Raw genomic sequence first — 20,301 nt, 5'->3', positions numbered from 1 at the left:
ATGTGGGAGCTGAGAGAAATAAGATAAACATAGAACAAATATAAAAAGGAAAATTTAAAAATTTAAAAAGAAAATAATAAATAAATAAAACTATCATTGGCCAAAATCTAAGAAAACATAGTTTTTGGTTTTTGTGTAGAATTAGGTAGTTATTTGAAAAACTAGTTTCCCTACTTTTTAGGGAATTATTTTTTCTAAAATCTTGATTGACAAAAAATTTGTTTTTCAAAAACAAAAACCAGAAACCATTTCAAAAACTAAAAACAATCAAGCTCTAAGTATTTAAGTTGATTTCATCACCATAAACAACCATATGAAATACACATTAAAAGCATTAATAAATCTTTTTTCACTAGATAAAAAGAGCTTCCACAAATATTTTAGAATTTTAAACAAAATTAAAATATAATGATTAATTTTAATAATAAATTATATAATATTGCTTATGTGGTACAAATCGAAATAAAACTACATAAAAAAAACAAGTGGGAATAAAACAATTTTCTTTCTTTTTTTATTTCCTCTTCTTCTGATTTTGATTTTGATTACTCAGTGTCCCTAAGGCTTTCACTGGTGAGCCACAGTTTCTTCTGGGCAATAAAAACCACATTGCTCTCACCATCTTCACTCTCTTGGTCAAGCTCTGAACCTGTGGTTACTTTCTCAGACGCCACTACCTCCCAATGCAAAGCTTTCATATACTTCTTGATCGATTCAACAACGCTCTCCTTATCTCTGATGATAACGAACCCTGTAGGTCTAAGAATCCTATCCATCTCAATCAACAGATCCTCTGCACTGCATCCTTTGCTTCTAATGTCTGAAAACACAGTCCACGCGTGCAAGAGATCGTATGTTCTCGGGTACGTAGAGAAAGCCTCACACCTACAAAAAAAAGTAACGGTGAAAATGTGAAATTTTATTGTTAAAAATGTTTACTAGTTTCAGGTATTTTCTTACCAGTTATGATTAGTCCCGATTAAACCGCGGTCGTATATGAGTTTAAGAGTGTTGGGACCGTCGGGAGAGACAACGTTCATAACCCACACGTCTTTGTCTCTGAGAGCAGCTGCGAAAGAACCCATGTGAGCTTTCATGTCCATTATGTTCCTCACCGTGTTTGCTTTGACTTTTGACGACATTAGGTTCCAGTAACTATCCACTTGCTGTTTCCAAAGTTCCTATAAACAAAGACATACAAAAACAATATGCTTCAGTTTCTTCTTGCTTCTATAAGAATCTATCAAGATTGGTTGATGTACCGTGTCTTTCTCAAACATATGTGTTGAATAACCGAAGTCCGCAAGACGAGGAGGAGGTGAAGTCATTCTAGCTGGCCATGGAGCTAACCCACTTCCCTTGGTCTTATGGTCATCTGTATTAACAAAACAAAAACAGAACCCAACGACCAGTTACTAACAGAAACCAACAGTAAAAGTAGGCTTGGGATTTTGAACCAAACGTGCCGAACCGAACCAAACCGAATAAAAACATCAGTTCAAGAACCGAACTAAACATATATCAAAGAGAATTTTATTTCGGATCAATTCGGTAAGATACTAAGATTTATGTTAAACCGAACTAACAAAAACTCAACTAACCGAACCGAATAACCCGAACTAACCATATATCAAATAGAACTTTATTTCAGATTAATTCGGTAAGATTTATATTTAACCGAACTAACCGAACAAATAACCCGAACTAACCATATATAAAAAAGAACTTTATCTCGGATTGTTTCGGTAAGATTTATGTTGAACCGAACTAACCGAAAACCCCACTAATCGAACCGAACAACCCGAACTAACCCAATCCCGTAAAAGCAAATGCAGAGCATACTTACGCTTGGAGTAAGGAGTGATGCAAGCTTCCATTGACACACCATAAACAGCATCAGGATCAGCATCCGAGCGACAAAGAGGAGGCTGCGTCCCTGGCTCTCTCTCCAAGTAACAATCATTACTCAACGGTTTCTGCCAAACAACAGTTTGGTTTCTCTTAGCAGCGATTCTCCAACACATCCTCTCAACAAGCGCACTCATCTCCTTCCATATCCTCAAATCCTCTTCGTCTTGCGCGTAAGCTTCAGGAGAGGAATAAGCGAAGTAGCCTCCAGGTCTTAGCACACGGTCAAGCTCGAGGAGAAGGATGCCGTCTCTTTGAAGCCAGTCGATCCTACACCGAGAGCAGTGAGCTAGCTCGAACGATCTGCTCGGGTAAGGAAGTCTCTTGGTGCCTAAGACGCCGAGGTAAGCAGGGATGCCTCTCTCTAGTGCAAACTGGATTTGGTTCTGGTGAACGTCGTTGGGAGCTAATGACATTGCGATAATGTCAGAGGAGAGGAGGTAAGCTCCGAAACTGGCTACTCCACATCCAACGTCAAGAACCGTTCTTAATCTTCCTTCATCGTTTAATACATCGTTAGAGAAGTTAAGCATCTGCAAGTCACAAGAAGCCATTAGAACACACATATTTATATTACTCCAAAAAAAATAGTTTTAAGATATAAGTAGTTTTACCATTTCAATGCAACTTTTATATTTATTGAATATTGTGTGACCAACTAAATTATGTAAACTTTTTTATAATTGGTTAAAATTATATATTAAATGATAACTTTTAACAATTAATCACTTTTTTAATATTGGTGTTTTTAGCCAAAATTACCTACAAATTGAAACAAAAAGAGTAGATATTTTAGTTTTTTGTTTCAAAAAATTATTTAAATGAATTATGAAAGTTAAAAATACAAAAAGAATTAGACAAATTTTGGGATTTGCGAAATTTGACCGATTTGAGAACAATTTTAACCGATTTAGACTAATTTAGATTGATTAAGAAGAGTTTAAACTGATTTGAATCACACAATAAAATTTTAAGAAAATCGTTTCGGCTATAAACTATTTACCTTCTAACCGGATGCTAAGACAGATTTTTAGAACATGGCATATTATCGTTAATGAAAAAGTTTAAGTAAAGAGGCTTACATTAGCGATGGAAGCAATGTACTTATCAGCTCCGTAATGGAAATGAGTGCCACCACCTGGAAAATTGATTTTATCTCCTTTGACAACCATCCAGTTCTGGTCGGACTTCTCTTTAGCAAGGTGAGTGTGAGGTATGTTTGCTTGCCACACTTCATCTCTGCTCTTAGGCCACTTAATAGGAACTTTGTAGCCAGATGGAGGAGGAATCAGACAGTTGAACTTTCTCTCGGGAGGAGGACAGTGACGTTCGTAGTGTTCCATTAGAGATAGATCCAGCTTCAACCTACTCTGGTAGATGAAGTTCCTGTCTAAGCAAGGGATGATCTCCGAGTGCCGGTCATCACAAACCTTAACAAAAGATACATACCAAAATTAGCTTTATTACATTAACTTACAAAGCAAACTTTGGATAAGATAACTTACAGGGAAGCTTTTGGCGACAGCAAGACTGTCTTCTTCACTGGTTACAGATCCGTCTTGTTTGTTATCACCATTATCATTATCATCATCTCCACCCAAATAAGAAGATCCGAGTTTTCTCAATGATCTACCATACTCTGCTGATGCACCTTGGTTAGAGGAACCATAGTACATATACACGAAGCAGAGGAGTAACGCCACGGCGCAAAGCGAAGCAATTAGCCGCTTCTTTTGGCCTCCATCAGATCTCCCTCTCATCATCAAACACACAGTTTCCTAACAAAACCAAATAAGTAAAAGGCCTTCCTCTCTCTGTCTCTCTCTATGTGAGTTTCTCTGCATAAATACAGAACAGAACAAGCATAAGACTTTAAAAACAGTCAAAAAGTCTGAGAGATATTTAAGTATAAAAGTTTGGTGGATAGTCACTGGCAACAAATTTTCAAAGCTATCAATAAATTTAAGGAATAAAAACACAGACTTGGAGGATTCAGATCCGTGTTTATTGGGTCAGAAACCACACACAGAACTTAAAGTTAAGTGGGATCCAAGCAAACTGTTTGGTTTTGGAGGAAAAGTTAATTGCCACCGACAATTTTTTTTTTTAATTTTTCAGACAAAAGATTAAATCTTCTTAGAGTTAGGACCAAACTGAAACTAGTAGATCTGGCATTTCCATTTTCTCGGGAAAGCTTTTAATGAAAGTTATCAATTTTACCGGGAAAGCTGAAACATTCATTGATTAGAATACAAAAAAACAGAAACAGAAACATTCAACACACAGAGAATGAAACCTCAATAGCTTTTGAAACAATAGATAATCAAATCTCGATAAGAAAACTCACAGAAGAAGAAGGAGTCGGAGCCGTGCCACTGGTGGAGCAGAGATCCGAGAATGGGAGTGAGTGAAGTTATTCTTTTCCCTTTAACTTAAAAGAATGGTGACGATAAATATAAAAGAAAAAAACTTTATTAGATTCAGATCTAACAGGAATGATGCCTTTTTTTTTCACTGGCTCAGTGCTTTTATCCTATTTTTGGTTGAGGAAGGGAAAAGCGCCAATTTCGACCCCAACAATTTCAGTCGTGCCAAATACGATCTGAACAATTTATCAGTGCCAAATACGACTTTAACTCAATTATAATTCAAAAAAACTACCCGAACTTTTTAAAACGTGCCTAAATATACATTGACTCTAACCGAAGTTAGTCAACCGTTAACAAGATAAAATGACGTCGTTTTAATATTCGTGGAAAAGTACCAATTTCGACCTCAAGACTCTCAGTCGTGCCAAATAGGACCCGAATAAATGGTCAGTGCCAAAATCAACCTCAACTTAATTATAATTTAAGAAAAATTACTTGAACTTCTTAAAACGTTCATAAATCTACATTGACTCTAATAAAAGTTAGTCAACCGTTACCAATATATATTTTTTTTTTCTTTTAAAAAAATATGTTCATTCCGGAACTCAAACTGTGTTGTGATACCCTTTTAAATGGGCACACTAGCAACTAAATAAAAGTAATTTTTGAAATACTATTACAAATTTGAAATTATATAAACTACTATTATTCTTCATCTTATCCAATTTAAAATTTTGGTGACAATTTTTTCTGATTTATATAAATACATTAACATATTTTTTATTTATCATATCTTTAATAAACTTATATCTTACTAAAATATAAATAATAAAATATTAATTATTATACGATCTTAAATATACTTAAAACTTTGAATTTATTTATAAATTTTTCTTATATAAATTATTTGTAAATTTTTAAACTTAAGTTGAAATTTTTTTATTTTTCAAAGTTAATATTACATATTTTGATATTTTGTTCAAAAATGTTAAGAGACCTTTTACCTTTCTTTCACTAAAATATGTTGTACAAAATATTAGATATATTAAACAATAACTAGAATATATAAAGTAATCACCAAAGTTTTAAATTAGATTAGATGAAGAAGAATAGTAGTTTATATAATGGGGAATTTCAATTTGTAAAAATATTTCAAAAAATTATTTTAGTTTACCTGTTAGTGTGCCCCTTTAAAAGGATATTTTGGCACGAGTTTGAGTCCCGAAATGAACACATTTAAAAAAAAAATATATATATATATATATCAAAGCGACGTCGTCTTATCTTGTTAACGGTTGACTAACTTCTGTTAGAGTCAATGTAGATTTAGGCACGTTTAAAAAGTTTGGGTATTTTTTCTTAAACTATAATTGAGTTGAGGTTATTTTTTGCACTGACCCTTTGTTTGAGTCTTATTTGGTACGACTGAGAGTGTTGAGATCGAAATTGACACTTTTTCTCATATATCAAAACGACTTCGTTTTATCTTGTTAACGGTTGACTAACTTCTGTTAGAGTTAATGTATATTTAGGCACGTTTTAAGAAGTTTAGGTAGTTTTTTTGAATTATAATTGAGTTGAGGTCGTATTTGGCACTGATCAATTGTTCGGATCGTATTTGGCACGACTGAAATTGTTGGGGTCGAAATTGGCACTTTTCCCGGTTTAGGAGATAAAGTACGGTGCTCCCTCTCGTTGTAAAGCTTAAAACGTCTCCGTCTCTGTCCTTACTGTCGACTTGCTGTAATTCTTTGTTTTTTTTATTTCTTCTAAATAATAAATAATTTTTTTCGGAAATTTTAAGTGTTAATCAATCAGTTGATCGATATCGAATTAATTCTTGCAACTTTTTTGTTTATCGTAGTTTTGGGACCTTTTCTTCGGTATAGAATTAATTATTTTCTTTTTATGACAACAGTGACTGGAGCGAGAAAAGAGAAGAAAACCAGTTGCTTAGTGGACAAGTCACTGTCCTATCCTATGCCCATTCACACGGATCGGACCGTATGTAAATCCGTGTAACGCGTTAGTATAGATATTCATTGTGTCGGTGACTACTGAGTCCTGACTACCGACTGCAAAAGTAATTGAGGATCGTTGATTTAATTCACCATTTAACTCATGTTATCCTACGATTTGTTACTACTTACTACCTGATTAGCTTACGAAATCTGAAGCTGGCTAATACAGATCTGGCTTTGAGATGACGAGATCTAGATCCAACCATCAGCCCATGAAATGATCTCACAATTCCACATGACATTATCAATCACGTAAAACTCTGTAGGATAATAATCAAACCACGGACAACAAACTTGAGAACTTACTTTTTTTTTTAAACATTTTCACAGTTTTTTTTCCTGATGGTTCTTAATTATCATACAAACAAATATTAAAGCATGGAGAGGAAAAAAGAGCGTTCATGTGAGGTCAGAAACTCATAAAGAGAAGAAACCCTTTTTGTTCTCAAAAGAAAGAAGGGTCTTTGTACCTTCTGAACACGGCTTCAATATCAGCCATTACTTCTGGCGACAACGGCCCTTCCGTCATCAGATAAGCATCAATGTCTTCTTTGAGCTGCTCCAGTGATGTAGCTCCGATGATCGTGCTCGTCACAAAAGGCCTGTCACGTACAAACCCGAGAGCTAGCTCCACCGGAGTTAAACCGTGCTTCTTCGCCACCTCTATGTATTGGATCGTTGCTTCCTAAGATGGGAAGAAAGAATAAAACTGACGTCAAAAACCACGACGTTTCTTAAGCATAGTTGGATCAAGAACAAACCTTGGCTAGTGATCCCTTGTAACGCTCCATGAATCCAGGGAAAAGGTTCAGCCTTGCATTCTTTGTAGCTTCTAGGTCTGTAACCAAGTATTTCCCAGACAAGGAGCCGCCGCCCAGAGGGGAATATGCAAGCAAGCCGACATTGCAATTTTTTGGGTGGCATACTTCTACTAGATCAACTGTGATTGATTTTAAACCAAGTACATTAGAATCAAGGACATGCTCATAAGGTCACATAAAACTGAATGTAATTCACTGCTTTTCTGTGTTTCTAGAGAGACTACCTTCAAAACGGGTCCGAGCTAGCAAGCTGTAACCATTCTGGATGCTCACAATCTTCGGTAATCCTTCGAGTTTTGCTGTGTGAACAAACTCCATCACCCCATATGAAGTTTCATTTGAGACACCAATGTAGCGAAGCTTTCCTTCGTTTATGAGATCCTGGAAGGCTCTTAGCTGCTCGACAAATGGCACACTAGCTCTCCATTTCGATGTATCATAGTAGTTATCACCAAAGAGTGGTACATACCGATCTGGCCTGGACTGAAAAAGACATCAGCATCATGATATTGCACACACTCTATGATGACATAAAGAAATGGTCTGCATATGAAAACGGAAAGACTAATTTGCATAAGAGATGTTAGCATATGAGTTAGGCTTGAGGCTCAATGTAACAAGACGCTGTTACCAGTGTATTTGAAGCAAATCAATGTAGTCAGTGCCAAGGCGTTTGAGACTTTTCTCGACACTTTCTTTGATATTAGCTGCATCGACACGCGTAACCTCCGCATTCTCCCGCAGGTATGCTGATCTTTCTGAGTACCCACATAGTTTAGTTGCCAAAACAAACTGTACACAGAAAAACATTAAAAAATATTATATAGCAATTATCTTAGCTGAGTACCCAGCCTAGATCAGTTCCTTATCCATTAACAGAATCCACGAACTGAAGCAATTAGCCAACAACAATAAGCATCCAAAGCATGACGTATGGTGATACCTTGTCACGGCTCTGAGACTTCAACCAGCTACTGATATAAAGATCCGTTTTCCCTTGGGTCTCCTTCTTCATTGGAACAGGATACTGTGAAAACGAAATCAATAAATGAATTGGTAAATCACTAAAGCAGATCAACAACGATGATAATCAGATGCAAGAACAAACACATATATATAAGTTTTTTTTTTTTTTTTTGAAAGAATTTTAAATTTATTCAAATAAAAAAAAACCTTTGTACAGAGTTTTATCTGCTACCATATTTAATACAATGAAATGCAAACCAAAAGAAAATATGCTTCTATATCTCTCAAGCTATACTAGCCTCTGTTAAACCAATCCTCCATCATCTTCTCATATTTACCTCCTACCCTCCTTCTCAAAGAAGATATTCTGTTTCTAATGAGCTTATCAAGCCTTGCAATCAGACAGGTAGCTGGCTGCGATGCCTCACCCACTCTTCTCACATTCCTCTCATGCCATAACGCATAAGCCACGGCCTGAAAGCAATAACGCAGTAACACTGTCGAGCTCCACTTATGTAAACCCATCTCAACAATCCGAAGCACTCTATCCCATTTATACACTTCTCCACGCCCTGCCAAATGTTTTATGGTTCCAATCCAGACTTCCTTAGAGAACGAGCACTCAAAAAATAGGTGATCACGAGTCTCAGCTTCCGTGTTACACAACCAGCATGTAGAAACGGCTTGTGGATTCCACCTAAGAATCCTATCTCCTGTTGCTAGTCTGTCATGAATAGCAAGCCAAACTAAGAAAGAAAATCGCGGGGTAGCTTCAGTGAACCACACTCCTTTTACCCAAGATACCTTTGGAGATGAACTTCTTACAAGATTCCAAGTATGAGATGTTCTGAAATCTGTTTTAAAATCCCCATTCTCCCTCTTCCAAAGGCATATATCATCTAGCTGGTTGAGACCTTTATTTTTGAGAGCCATAATCTCGCGATCAACCTGCCTAAGAGAGTGAGCACGATGCCTTCTCACTCGGTACAACAGAATAGCTTTCTCCACCGTAGAGTTTATAGGAATACCAAGGTCCATACACCCTCTTGCTCCTGTTAGCTCAATCAGTTGGCCAATTGATGACCATTTCTCAAACCAGAAAGAGGTGGTGGCTCCACTGTTGACTTTCTTCTTAGTTAATTGCATAGCCAAAGGCCGCAGCTTCAAAAGCTTCTTCCACATCCACGATCCACTGTTACTCTTCTCATTAACACTCCAAAAAGAACCCTTTCGAATGAGATATTTCCATATCCATTTAACCCATAAAGAAGACCTAGTAGAGATAATACGCCAAATAAGCTTCAAACAAGACACTTTATTCGCATCTGCCAGATTTTTCAAGCCTAAACCACCTTCATCTTTTGGTTTGCACACATCCACCCAAGCTACTTTAGCTTTATGCGTTGATAACACCGGTCCAGACCAAAGAAATGCAGCACAGATGCTATTTATTTCTTGAATGCACTGGTTCGGGAGCCTATAAGCTGACATCCAAAAATTTGTTATGCTATAGAGAACAGAACCAATTAACTGAAGCCGTCCAGCAAAGGAGAGATGCCTCGCTGTCCAAGAAGAGATGCGATTCCGAATTCTTGAGATAAGAGGGCTATAGTCATGTACATTCATCCGTTTTGTCAGAAGAGGGAGGCCCAAATATCGTACCGGAAGAGATCCTCTTTCAAAAGGAAACTGGTCTAAAATAGCCTCGCTATCTGTTTCCTGAACACCAGCCAGATACAATGTAGACTTCTCAAGACTAATACTCAAACCCGATATCTTTTCAAATCTCTGAAAGACCTCCAGTATACCCTCAACCGACTTCTTCTTCCCGTCCGAGAATACTAAAACATCATCAGCAAAACATATGTGTGTCAAATGAAGCTCTTTGCAGTACGGATGAAAACCCATCTGTTTCTCTGTTGCTGCTTTATCCAGGAGCTTTGAAAGAACTTGCATACTAATAACAAACAGATATGGAGACAAAGCACACCCCTGCCTAAGTCCTCGCTTGCTATTAAAATAGCCAGCCAATTCCCCATTTATCTGTATCGAGAATGAAGCCAACTCTATGCATTTCTTAATCCACACAATGAACTTCTCCGGGAAATTTAATGCCGCAAGCACTGATACTAAAAAAGACCACTGGACAGAATCAAAGGCCTTTGAAATATCTATCTTGACTGCACACCGCTCAGTAACAGAATCCTTGTGATAACTCTTGACTAGCTCTGAAGCTAACAAGACATTCTCCATTAGTAGCCTATCCTTCACAAATGCAGACTGGTTCAAAGATATGAAAAGAGGGAGAATCCTTTTCATCCGATTTGCTAGGAGCTTTGATATTACCTTATAGATAACGTTGCAGCATGAAATAGGCCGATAGTCCTTCATGTATACAGCATCATTCTTCTTCGGAATAAGCGCTAAGATGGTTGAGTTAATTCCCTTAGGCAGAAACCCCTTATCAAAGAAGGACTTAACTGCTGTAACGAAATCTCCTCCTGTTACCGCCCAAGAGGCCTTAAAAAACTCACTTGTGAACCCGTCTGGACCCGGTGATTTGTCTCGTGGCATAGAGAAAAGAACTTTTCGAATCTCTTCCGAAGATACCTCCCTCATCAAACTGCTTCTATCATCCTCCGAACACTCATAATTTACCAGCGATTTTAACTCATCAACACTTATTCCCTCATACTCTGAAGGCGTATGAGTAAGAAATTGATGGAAGTGACTTACTGCTTCTTGTTTAATATCATCTTGCGAGTCTGCTACAGAACCATCCAATCTCTTAATCTCCCTTATAGAATTCCTTATCTCCCTTACTGTAGCCGCCTTGTGAAAACTTTTATTGTTACCATCTCCAACATCAAGCCAATGAATTTTTGCCTTCTGACTAAGAACTTTCTCCTCCAGAGTAGATAAAAAAATCCATCTTCTGTATGCTTCTGATTCTGCTTCAATGTTGGCTTGGATGGGATTTTCCAAAGTCTTCACTTGAGCATCACAAAGCTTAGCATAGGCCTCTCTTGTCTTCTTTACTATCTCCCCCACCTTTTCTTTACTCAGTTGCTTCAAAACCGGCTTCAGGGCCTTGAGCTTCTTTGACAATCGAAATAAAGCAGAAGTGGAATTGAACAACACCTCTGTCTCAGACCAGAACTTCTCAACCACAGGAATGAATTCTGGCATATCCACTAGTGCATTTACAAACTTAAACGGCTTTCTTGGTTTCATTATCTCAGCTTTAATCACTACCCGACATCTTTGATGATCCGAACAACCTCCAGCTTCAAATACACAATAAGACTGCGGAAAAGATCTCACCCATACCTCATTAATCAAAGTACGATCCAACTTCTTGCAGATCAAGCCAATATCTCTCTTATTGCACCAAGTAAACCTAGGCCCTTGGTATGACATATCTACAATAGAGCAGTATTGAACCACTTCTTGAAAATCCTTCATACCCAGCGAGTCTTGTGAACCCGACACTGAATGCTCCACTCCACTAAGAATCTCGTTAAAATCCCCTTGAACAATCCATGGTGATTTCCTTATTATAGGAGAATCATGATGGTCTTTAAGATCCCTCCAAAGCTCCTTTCTCTCTTCCTCCAAATTAAATCCATATACAAAGGAGCAAAAAATCTCCTCTACCATCCCTTCCAACAAAACAGAACACGTAACCAACTGTGCGCTTTGAAAGCAGGGAGTAACCCTTACTCTCGGACTCCAAGTGACCCAAATTCTACCCAACCGGTGATGATCATAGTTTGTGATATATGACCATCCTGGAAATACAGTCTCCAAAATCTTCTTTGCTTTATTCTCCTTCACTCTTGTCTCAATTAAACATCCAAACTGAAAACCACGTTTCCTGACCCATTCCTGAACCACCAAATGCTTAGAAAACTTGTTGAAACCTCTTATGTTCCAATAAAACCCAGACATATTAATGACGACGGGTTTTCTTCTTGTTCAGACAACCAGGATCTGCATCCTGAGTTTTCTGGCCTGCTTTATCTCTGAGATATCTGTGGTTAACCTTAGACTCTCGAGGTAACATTTTCCTTGTAAGGTTATCTTCTTCCTGCATTACCTCATGTTCTTCTTCTGTCTGCTCCAGATTCTCTTCTTCTTCTTGTTCCTCTTCCGTTGGTGATAACACTTCAAATCTCGATTTAGTAAGTATTGATACCTGCCCAAACTTCAAAGGACTCGAAGGCCGACTAGATTTCCCTGGCGAGACATCCAACCATTCTTTTTCTTTCTCACTCTCAATGTCTTGTGACTTTTCTTTTATGGAGGCTTGATTGTCCTCAGCTTGTATCTCTACATGTAATACTCCACCACCTTTATCACCACTCTCAATTTCCTGAACTTCAATTCTTTCTATCTCTTCCTCCTTGTTATTCTCCCCGCATATTTCTCCTTCTTCTAGCTCCTTCTGAGCTGCTTTCTCCATAGGGCAAGTTTTGACAGCATGACCCCACTTATCGCATTTTTGACATTTTGTTGGTAGCCGTGGATACCCATACTCCACCATTACATCCTCTCCCAGAACATTAAAATTCATCCTCTTTGGCAGCTCCTTTGTGAGATCAACATTAACAAAAATCTTTGCCACATCAAGATTTAAACATTGAGCTGTCTCAGGATGCAACCTACTTGGGTTCCCAATTGGACTAGTCAGGAAGCTTAGCCCTTGCCATGAGAACATCGATATTGGAACATGCTTTATGTGAACCCACATTGGAATAGATTGCGTAGGTGGCTTCTCCTTTTCAACCACCGGCGACCATTCGTCATCACCACCGGGATTCCTGCTAGATTCCACATTCCTCTTCTCAAAATCCTTCTTCTATCAGCTTGGTTGGGAATACGAAACTTCATCGTAGTCTGATTGACCTCATACACTTCTATCTTCTGGGCTTTGTCATTCAGATTCCATATTTTGTTCACTATCGCATGAACTTTCGCTATATGCGGAGCTGTATCCAAAAACTTTCCCACCAGAAAATCATCCCATAGCGGTGGCACATCCTTCGTGATCTCTTCTGGAACCTTTACCGATCCGATACCGTCTTTCATCGTGACCTCAACATCATACTTTCTCAGAATTTTTTGACCTTGAACCGCACCAATCCACGAGCCTTTAGATCCTCCCACCTGATCCTTTGGACTCTGAATCGATCCACCATTTTGTACCTCCAAATTTGAAATCTCCTGAATCGCCTTCTCACCCACATTCTCCAGAACCTTCGTCGAAATCTGACTTGATACCAAAATCTCCTGATCGCTTCTTATTTCTTGCTCCGAACCCTGCGCTTCCCCCTGAGACAGACCCTCCCCCGTCGGAGGTGGATCAGATCCCGGCGGATCCGCCGTACTCATGCCGCGTCGAACGAGAGATACCCCAGTCGCCAAATCGCCTTTCTCTCAAGTGAAGAAAAATAGTAATGTGTCTCATATATAAAAGTTTCAAATGCCAAACAGTTGAAACAACAGTGCTTGATCTCTAAATTCTTACTAAGATACTCAAATTACATCAATCAAGTTGCACTATTTCAAAAGCTAGAGCTCACTAGCCATAAAGACACGGCTTAATGATCTTTTCCATAAACCAAATAAACTTCCCTATATCTCAAGCTTCTCAAAACATGTTTGATTAGCGACAGAGCACATAATATAAATAATATAAAAAATCAAAAAACTCACGGCTTCAGCAGTGTCAATGCAGTTGATGCCATGCTCAACTGCATAACTCAGCATCTCATGAGATTCTTTCTCAGTATTCTGCTCCCCAAATGTCATCTGAAGCATGATTAAACAAAATAAGATAAACCCAAGGCATTAGATATGATCACACAAGTCGAAGACTAAACACTCATATTCCCAAGGCCATTACAAAATCATCGACTCAACCAATTCTTAATCAGATAGCAATAGCGAAGGAGAGGAATCTCATTCTTACGGTGCCCATAGTAATCTCGCTGACATTGAGCTCCGAATCCCCTAGCTTCCTGTACTCCATAGCTTTCTTCGCCGCCTTCTCAGTCGACGCTTTCGCTATTCCCGAAGCTCTGAACATCCTCCTCCCAGCATTCGGCGATGCAGTTACACAGCGGCGCGTGAAGGCTGAGAGAGCGTATCCCCCACTGTTGTTGCCGGTGATCGTCACGGGAGTGACCGTTGAGAAGGTGACGTAAGATGACGCCATTCCTGAGAAATGTCTTGGACGTGGCTCTCTCTCTCTCTCTCTGTAGCCTTATCGCCATTATCTAGTGTGAAAACTATGGGCTCGAATATATGGGCCTTACTTAAGCCCATATATTGTATTATTATCTACGGATCTTTTTCCTAATTTAAATCTGAATTTATTATTTATTTATTCCTTGGAGATAAGTGGCATGACACAGCAGCTCTTCGATATCTCCGATAAATAGAGACCGTAGTGAGCTCCCAAAGGCTATAACTCACGAGCCTCCCCAGAAACCTCAAATACCGATCCATTTCCCGGCGATAATCGACGATCTAGATCCGATGGCGAAGGAACCAGTTCGCGTTCTCGTTACCGGTGCTGCAGGTAGCTTTAGCTTTTCTCAGATCTTTGATTTTTGACCTCGTGCTTACTGTAGTCAGATCTCTGTGTAGTCGATGTTATAGATCGATGAATCAGACGTTGATTCTAGTGATAGGATGAGATCTGATTAGATCCTCATTTTGCTAGGCTTGAAACGAACCATGTGATTTTTATAGTCTGATGCTCCGTGGTATTGTAATCATGCATGAACCAGTTAAAACTGTAGAGTTTTGATCTAGAAGCTGACGTGTTACCACAACGCTGAAGTCAACTTTATTTATTTATTTATTATTTTATTTGATAGCATATTCATGTTTGTTCGTTGACTAAATTGGATATCTTATTATTTTATAGATTGAAAACGGTTTTGGTTAACTCTATATTGTATGATTTGGATATAGTTTATAGTTTGTGAATGAAAACGATTGTGATTTTTGATGCAGGACAAATTGGATACGCTCTTGTCCCTATGATTGCGAGAGGTATCATGCTTGGTGCTGACCAGCCTGTGATCCTCCACATGTTGGATATTCCTCCTGCTGCTGAAGCACTCAACGGTGTCAAGATGGAGTTGATCGATGCTGCTTTCCCCCTTCTCAAAGGTAGTTTCATTTTCTGATGTTGTATTTTCATTTTTTGCTCAAGTGAGAGAGATAATGAACATTTGACGTGTTTTGTTCAGGTGTTGTTGCTACAACTGATGCCGTTGAGGGATGCACTGGAGTCAACGTTGCTGTTATGGTTGGTGGTTTCCCGAGGAAAGAAGGAATGGAGAGGAAGGATGTTATGACCAAGAACGTCTCCATTTACAAGTCTCAGGCTACTGCTTTGGAGAAGCATGCCGCTCCAAACTGCAAGGTAAAAAAAGATCTGCGTGTCTTTTAAATCAGTTTCTTTCTTGAAGACAAAAACAAATGCTTTATATTCTCAATTGGGTTCTAGTTTGTGAGACTCTTTCTCAAGACATTTTTCTCTCCTTTTTTTTTCAGGTTCTTGTTGTTGCAAACCCTGCGAACACCAACGCACTGATCCTGAAGGAATTTGCACCATCCATCCCTGAGAAGAACATCACCTGTTTGACAAGGCTTGACCACAACAGGGCCTTGGGTCAGATCTCTGAGAGGTTGAGCGTGCCCGTGTCTGATGTTAAGAACGTGATCATCTGGGGAAACCACTCATCCTCACAGTACCCAGATGTCAACCATGCTAAGGTGCAGACATCGGCTGGAGAGAAGCCAGTCCGTGAGCTCGTGAAGAACGATGAATACTTGAATGGAGAATTCATCACCACCGTTCAGCAACGTGGAGCTGCTATCATCAAGGCGAGGAAGTTGTCAAGTGCACTTTCTGCTGCTAGCTCTGCGTGTGACCACATCCGGGACTGGGTCCTTGGAACTCCAGAGGTTCATAATAACACCCTTCCCATTAGTCGCAGACCCGTTATAATAAACAGATGATTGTTGTTCTAATATGAGGTCTTTCTTTGGCTCAATTGCTCAGGGTACATTTGTATCAATGGGAGTATACTCTGATGGCTCTTACGACGTTCCGGCTGGACTTATCTACTCCTTCCCTGTCACTTGCCGCAATGGAGAGTGGAGTATTGTCCAAGGTAAGAACAAGCCTTTACAATTCAAATACTTAATTCTGAATACCTTACCGTGTTCATGCTAAATTGAATTTGTTTGATCAGGGCTTCCCATCGATGAAATGTCAAGGAAGAAGATGGATTTGACAGCAGAGGAGCTGAAGGAAGAGAAGGACTTGGCCTACTCATGCCTCTCTTAAACAGCCAATACTCTTCTTCCGAAGCCATTTTTCATCTATCAGGTGTGAGATCATCATAGCTGTTAGGGCTGTGTCTGAATAAGATCTCCAAACACTGTTTTATAACCTCTTTGTGGGTTTGTCTTCGTATTGAGCATTGTCCCTGGTTTGTTTCTAAATCAGGATATCGTTTACTCTGGTTCATGTGTCTTGTATGGTTTTATCCATAATAATTTTTTTAAAAATTGGTAACTTCATGTTCTCCATTAGTTTTGGTCTTAGTCAGTACTCAATAGCCCAAAACTGATACCGAGTTTGTGCAGTTATGGGGAATGGCGTTGTGTTGCAAGAAGGAACGTCTGGTTCTTGAACACTAGATTGGGTTTCTATTCTCGATGGCCCAATGAATCAGAAATCGAATCAGATTCATGAGCCCACCATGTAAATGAAGATAACTCAATTTCCGCACTAAAGGCCTTACTAAAATACTTCAAACAAAATTCAATTCCTTGTGAAATATCTAACGATCCCAAGAAAAAATCTTAGATGAGCAAATGAAAATGAGATTTCAGTTAAAGAAAAGATCCAATAATATTGGATTGCAACTAGTTTAGTGGATAAAAGTTGTCTACTACTTTTGTCTTGTGGATAGAGTTGTCCACATATCTTGCATGTGGCTAGTGTTACTCTACTCAACCAAACATAATCCCCAAGGTAAGAGTTCCTAGATTGTTCTTGATTATACTTTCATGGTTAGGGCAAGACTTGTTTCTTATTTAGTAGATCTTCATCTTTTGTTTTCTGACAGCTTCGTTGAATCATTCTCTGTTATCTATATGTATGAGCTTGTGGTCTGAAAATTAAATCATGGCAGAATCTGGACACAGAGTGAAGCTTTAGCTGATTTGGTCTCCATCTCGGATCATAAACTATGGCGACGAACAGAAAGACTATAGTGTGGTTCAGAAGAGACCTAAGAATCGAGGATAACCCCGCACTAGCAGCAGCTGCTCGCGAAGGATCAGTCTTCCCTGTTTTCATTTGGTGCCCTGAAGAAGAAGGTCAGTTTCATCCAGGAAGGGCTTCAAGATGGTGGATGAAACAGTCTCTCGCTCACTTGAACCAATCCTTGAAGTCTCTTGGCTCCCACCTCACGTTTATCAAAACACATAGCACGGTTTCCGCTATCTTGGACTGTGTCCGCGCCACTGGTGCCACAAAAGTCGTCTTCAACCACCTCTATGGTAACTCATCTTCAGTTCATTTGGTTAGTTTATCGAATATGCTTAGTTTTAATGAAGTTATGGTTTCCTTGGTTGTAGATCCTGTTTCGCTAGTTAGAGACCATAACGTAAAGGAGAAACTTATGGAACGTGGGATCTCTATGCAAGGCTACAACGGTGATCTATTGTATGAGCCTTGGGAGATAAACTCAGAAAATGGCAAACCTTTCACGAGTTTTTCTCCTTACTGGAAGAAATGCTTAGACATGTCGGTTGAATCCGTTATGCTTCCTCCTCCTTGGCGTTTGATACCTCTAACTGCAGGTAAAAAACCCAGGGCCGGTCCTGAGATTTTAGATCCTGTAGGCGATTTAGTAAAAATTTCAACAACTTTTTTTAAAAAAAATTTGGGGACTTATATCTAAATCATTTTCATTCGGTTTTGCCCAGGACCGGCCCTGGTAAAACCTTAAAAGAATATGTAAAAAGAACATAAAACATTTCGACTTTTATGGGGACACAACTGTTGAAAAAGTGTGTGTGTTTCTGTGTTCTTTAGCAGCTGAAGGGGTGTGGGCATGTTCAATAGAAGAACTAGGGCTAGAAGACGAGGCAGAGAAGCCAAGCAACGCGCTGTTAACTAGAGCTTGGTCACCAGGCTGGAGCAACGCTGATAAGACACTAACCGAGTTCATCGAGAAACAGTTGATAGACTACGCAAAGAACAGCAAGAAAGTAGTTGGGAACTCAACCTCGATGCTCTCTCCCTATCTCCATTTCGGAGAAATAAGCGTCAGACGTGTGTTCCAGTGTGTCCGTATGAAAAAAATCATATGGGCAAGAGACAAAAACACTGAAGGAGAAGAGAGCGCTGATCTTTTCCTTAGAGGGATTGGTCAAAGAGAGTATTCTCGGTATATATGTTTCAACTTCCCTTTTACTCACGAGCAGTCCTTGTTGAGTCATCTTCGTTTCTTCCCTTGGGACGCTGATGTTGGCAAGTTCAAGGCGTGGAGTCAAGGCAGGACTGGGTATCCGTTGGTGGATGCTGGAATGAGGGAGCTTTGGGCTACTGGATGGATGCATAACAGGATAAGAGTGATAGTTTCGAGCTTTGCTGTGAAGTTTCTCCTTCTTCCGTGGAAATGGGGAATGAAGTATTTTTGGGATACTCTTTTGGATGCTGATTTGGAGTGTGACATCATTGGCTGGCAGTATATCTCCGGGAGCTTACCTGATGGCCACGAGCTTGATCGCTTGGACAATCCTGCGGTAAACTTACATATTTTTTTTCTAAGAACTTGGTTTTCGAATCGGTTCTAGAGATATAGGAACTATTTGATTATTTCTAAATTTTGGTTTGGTAATTTTTCGTTCTGTTATCAATGTTAGGAATCGGCTAATATTCCATAAATTTTTTGTTTCAAATCGGTTCCGGTTTTCAGTTAAATTTGGTTAAAAATAAATATTTTTCAGATTAAATATTATCATTGATAACTTGGATAAATTTTAATATTTCGAATAAAAACTATTTGCGTAATTTGGTTCTTCCGGATAATTTGGATACTTTAAAATATTTCGGATAAAAAAATATTTAGATATTTGGGCCTTTTGGGTTTTAGGTAGTATATTAATATATTTGGTAATTTTAAAACTAAATAATATTAATATTTTTAAGTATATATTCTGTTTCTGTTTTGGTTTTTTAGTTTTCAAAATATAAGGAACTGTTCGGTTATTTGTGAACTTCAGTTTAATGTTCGGTTTAGTTTTTTTTGTTCCGGTTCGGTTTTCGGTCTTTATGCTCAGACCTACTTAAGAGTATGTTCTCTCGTTGACAAGTATCAGAACATGCATGTTTTGGTTTCAGATACAAGGTGCAAAATATGATCCAGAAGGCGAGTACATAAGGCAATGGCTTCCCGAGCTGGCGAGAATGCCAACGGAATGGATCCATCATCCATGGGACGCTCCTTCAACTGTACTCAAAGCTTCTGGAGTGGAGCTCGGTGCAAACTACGCGAAACCCATCGTAGATATCGACACAGCTCGTGAGCTGCTAACCAAAGCCATATCAAGAACTCGCGAGGCACAGATCATGATCGGAGCAGCGCCTGATGAGATTGTAGCTGATAGCTACGAGGCCTTAGAGGGTAATCATACCGTTAAAGTACCAGGTCTTCTTTGCCCCTCTGCGTCTTCTAATGACCAGCGAGTACCTTCGGCTGTTCGTTACAATGGGTTAAAGAGAGTGAAACCTGCAGAAGAAGAAGAAGAAGAAGAGAGGGAGATGAAGAGATGTAGAGAAGAAAGAGACTTGTTTTCCACAGCTGAGTCTTCTTCTTCTGATGGTTAGGAGCGTGTTCTTGGTTTCGCATTCTTCAGAAGGGAAGAACTTGGAAGATTCTTCTGATAAAAACATTACTACTAGAACCTTGGGAAAAAATGGTTAAAAGCTGTTATTATAAAAGCCTAACACGTTGTAGAAGTGTGTATCTGTGTCTCTGGACTCGTTGTTACTTGTGCTGATGCTCTCCCACTGTCAACGGAGATGTATGGGTGAAAATATATATATTGCAAGTTGTTTTGTGTGTGTGTTATAGGCCCAATAAGCGAATTTAAGTATGTTATTATAGGCTCAAT

General features: G+C 38.9%; 4 protein-coding genes across 9 annotated transcripts; 2 read left to right on the top strand and 2 right to left on the bottom strand.

Moving 5' to 3' along the window:
* Positions 1 to 330: 330 nt before the first annotated feature.
* On the bottom strand, positions 331 to 4,512 carry LOC103844255 (probable methyltransferase PMT8). Of its 3 annotated transcripts, none has more exons than XM_009121052.3 (7): positions 4,256 to 4,512; positions 3,414 to 3,746; positions 2,991 to 3,338; positions 1,847 to 2,441; positions 1,263 to 1,375; positions 961 to 1,181; positions 331 to 885 (listed from the first exon to the last, which is right to left on the bottom strand). In XM_009121052.3, exons 2-7 carry the CDS (start codon positions 3,669 to 3,671, stop codon positions 546 to 548), a joined length of 1,875 nt encoding a protein of 624 aa, XP_009119300.1. In that variant the 5' UTR covers positions 3,672 to 3,746; positions 4,256 to 4,512; the 3' UTR covers positions 331 to 545. The 3 variants fall into 3 exon arrangements, with proteins under 3 accessions (XP_009119300.1, XP_033138300.1, XP_033138301.1); XM_033282409.1 differs by having other exon boundaries at positions 4,282 to 4,476; XM_033282410.1 differs by lacking the exon at positions 331 to 885 and having other exon boundaries at positions 957 to 1,181.
* Positions 4,513 to 6,566: 2,054 nt separating this feature from the next.
* On the bottom strand, positions 6,567 to 14,360 carry LOC103844256 (protein tas). The gene is made up of 7 exons (XM_009121054.3): positions 14,060 to 14,360; positions 13,804 to 13,899; positions 8,063 to 8,146; positions 7,751 to 7,911; positions 7,344 to 7,597; positions 7,060 to 7,238; positions 6,567 to 6,983 (listed from the first exon to the last, which is right to left on the bottom strand). Exons 1-7 carry the CDS (start codon positions 14,303 to 14,305, stop codon positions 6,744 to 6,746), a joined length of 1,260 nt encoding a protein of 419 aa, XP_009119302.1. The 5' UTR covers positions 14,306 to 14,360; the 3' UTR covers positions 6,567 to 6,743.
* Positions 14,361 to 14,431: 71 nt separating this feature from the next.
* LOC103844258 (malate dehydrogenase 1, cytoplasmic) lies at positions 14,432 to 16,701 on the top strand. Its single transcript, XM_009121055.3, has 6 exons — positions 14,432 to 14,671; positions 15,112 to 15,270; positions 15,351 to 15,526; positions 15,658 to 16,071; positions 16,169 to 16,280; positions 16,362 to 16,701. The coding sequence occupies exons 1-6, from the start codon at positions 14,629 to 14,631 to the stop codon at positions 16,454 to 16,456; spliced, it is 999 nt and encodes a 332-aa protein (XP_009119303.2). The 5' UTR covers positions 14,432 to 14,628; the 3' UTR covers positions 16,457 to 16,701.
* A 228-nt stretch (positions 16,702 to 16,929) lies between these two features.
* LOC103844260 (cryptochrome-2) lies at positions 16,930 to 20,258 on the top strand. Of its 4 annotated transcripts, none has more exons than XM_018655540.2 (5): positions 16,930 to 17,149; positions 17,310 to 17,679; positions 17,758 to 17,982; positions 18,218 to 18,930; positions 19,529 to 20,254. In XM_018655540.2, the coding sequence occupies exons 2-5, from the start codon at positions 17,367 to 17,369 to the stop codon at positions 20,012 to 20,014; spliced, it is 1,737 nt and encodes a 578-aa protein (XP_018511056.2). In that variant the 5' UTR covers positions 16,930 to 17,149; positions 17,310 to 17,366; the 3' UTR covers positions 20,015 to 20,254. The 4 variants fall into 4 exon arrangements, with proteins under 4 accessions (XP_018511056.2, XP_018511055.2, XP_009119306.3 ...); XM_018655539.2 differs by having other exon boundaries at positions 16,943 to 17,149; positions 17,244 to 17,679; XM_009121058.3 differs by lacking the exon at positions 16,930 to 17,149 and having other exon boundaries at positions 17,164 to 17,679; positions 18,221 to 18,930; positions 19,529 to 20,258.
* Positions 20,259 to 20,301: the final 43 nt, after the last annotated feature.

Source organism: Brassica rapa, chromosome A10 (genome assembly GCF_000309985.2).
Source record: "Brassica rapa cultivar Chiifu-401-42 chromosome A10, CAAS_Brap_v3.01, whole genome shotgun sequence".
NCBI lineage: Eukaryota > Viridiplantae > Streptophyta > Magnoliopsida > Brassicales > Brassicaceae > Brassica > Brassica rapa.
The sequence above is the reverse complement of the archived record's forward strand: the minus strand, read 5'-3'. Positions and strand labels throughout refer to the sequence as shown.

What these genes read in the sequence shown, in the direction of transcription:
- LOC103844255 (XM_009121052.3), bottom strand. Translation starts at nt 3,671, where the DNA reads ATGATGAGAGGGAGATCTGATGGAGGCCAAAAGAAGCGGCTAATTGCT. An exon ending in CATCACTCCTTACTCCAAGC is followed by an intron (nt 1,376 to 1,846) that starts GTAAGTATGCTC and finishes TTGTTAATACAG; the next exon opens with ATGACCATAAGACCAAGGGA. An exon ending in ATCGGGACTAATCATAACTG is followed by an intron (nt 886 to 960) that starts GTAAGAAAATAC and finishes TTTTTTTTGTAG; the next exon opens with GTGTGAGGCTTTCTCTACGT.
- LOC103844256 (XM_009121054.3), bottom strand. Translation starts at nt 14,305, where the DNA reads ATGGCGTCATCTTACGTCACCTTCTCAACGGTCACTCCCGTGACGATC. An exon ending in GATTTGCTTCAAATACACTG is followed by an intron (nt 7,598 to 7,750) that starts GTAACAGCGTCT and finishes TTTTCAGTCCAG; the next exon opens with GCCAGATCGGTATGTACCAC. An exon ending in AGCTCGGACCCGTTTTGAAG is followed by an intron (nt 7,239 to 7,343) that starts GTAGTCTCTCTA and finishes AATCAATCACAG; the next exon opens with TTGATCTAGTAGAAGTATGC.
- LOC103844258 (XM_009121055.3), top strand. Translation starts at nt 14,629, where the DNA reads ATGGCGAAGGAACCAGTTCGCGTTCTCGTTACCGGTGCTGCAG. An exon ending in TCTCGTTACCGGTGCTGCAG is followed by an intron (nt 14,672 to 15,111) that starts GTAGCTTTAGCT and finishes TTTTTGATGCAG; the next exon opens with GACAAATTGGATACGCTCTT. An exon ending in GGGTCCTTGGAACTCCAGAG is followed by an intron (nt 16,072 to 16,168) that starts GTTCATAATAAC and finishes TCAATTGCTCAG; the next exon opens with GGTACATTTGTATCAATGGG.
- LOC103844260 (XM_033282412.1), top strand. Translation starts at nt 17,367, where the DNA reads ATGGCGACGAACAGAAAGACTATAGTGTGGTTCAGAAGAGACCTAAGA. An exon ending in CGTCTTCAACCACCTCTATG is followed by an intron (nt 17,680 to 17,757) that starts GTAACTCATCTT and finishes CCTTGGTTGTAG; the next exon opens with ATCCTGTTTCGCTAGTTAGA. An exon ending in ATCGCTTGGACAATCCTGCG is followed by an intron (nt 18,931 to 19,528) that starts GTAAACTTACAT and finishes TTTTGGTTTCAG; the next exon opens with ATACAAGGTGCAAAATATGA.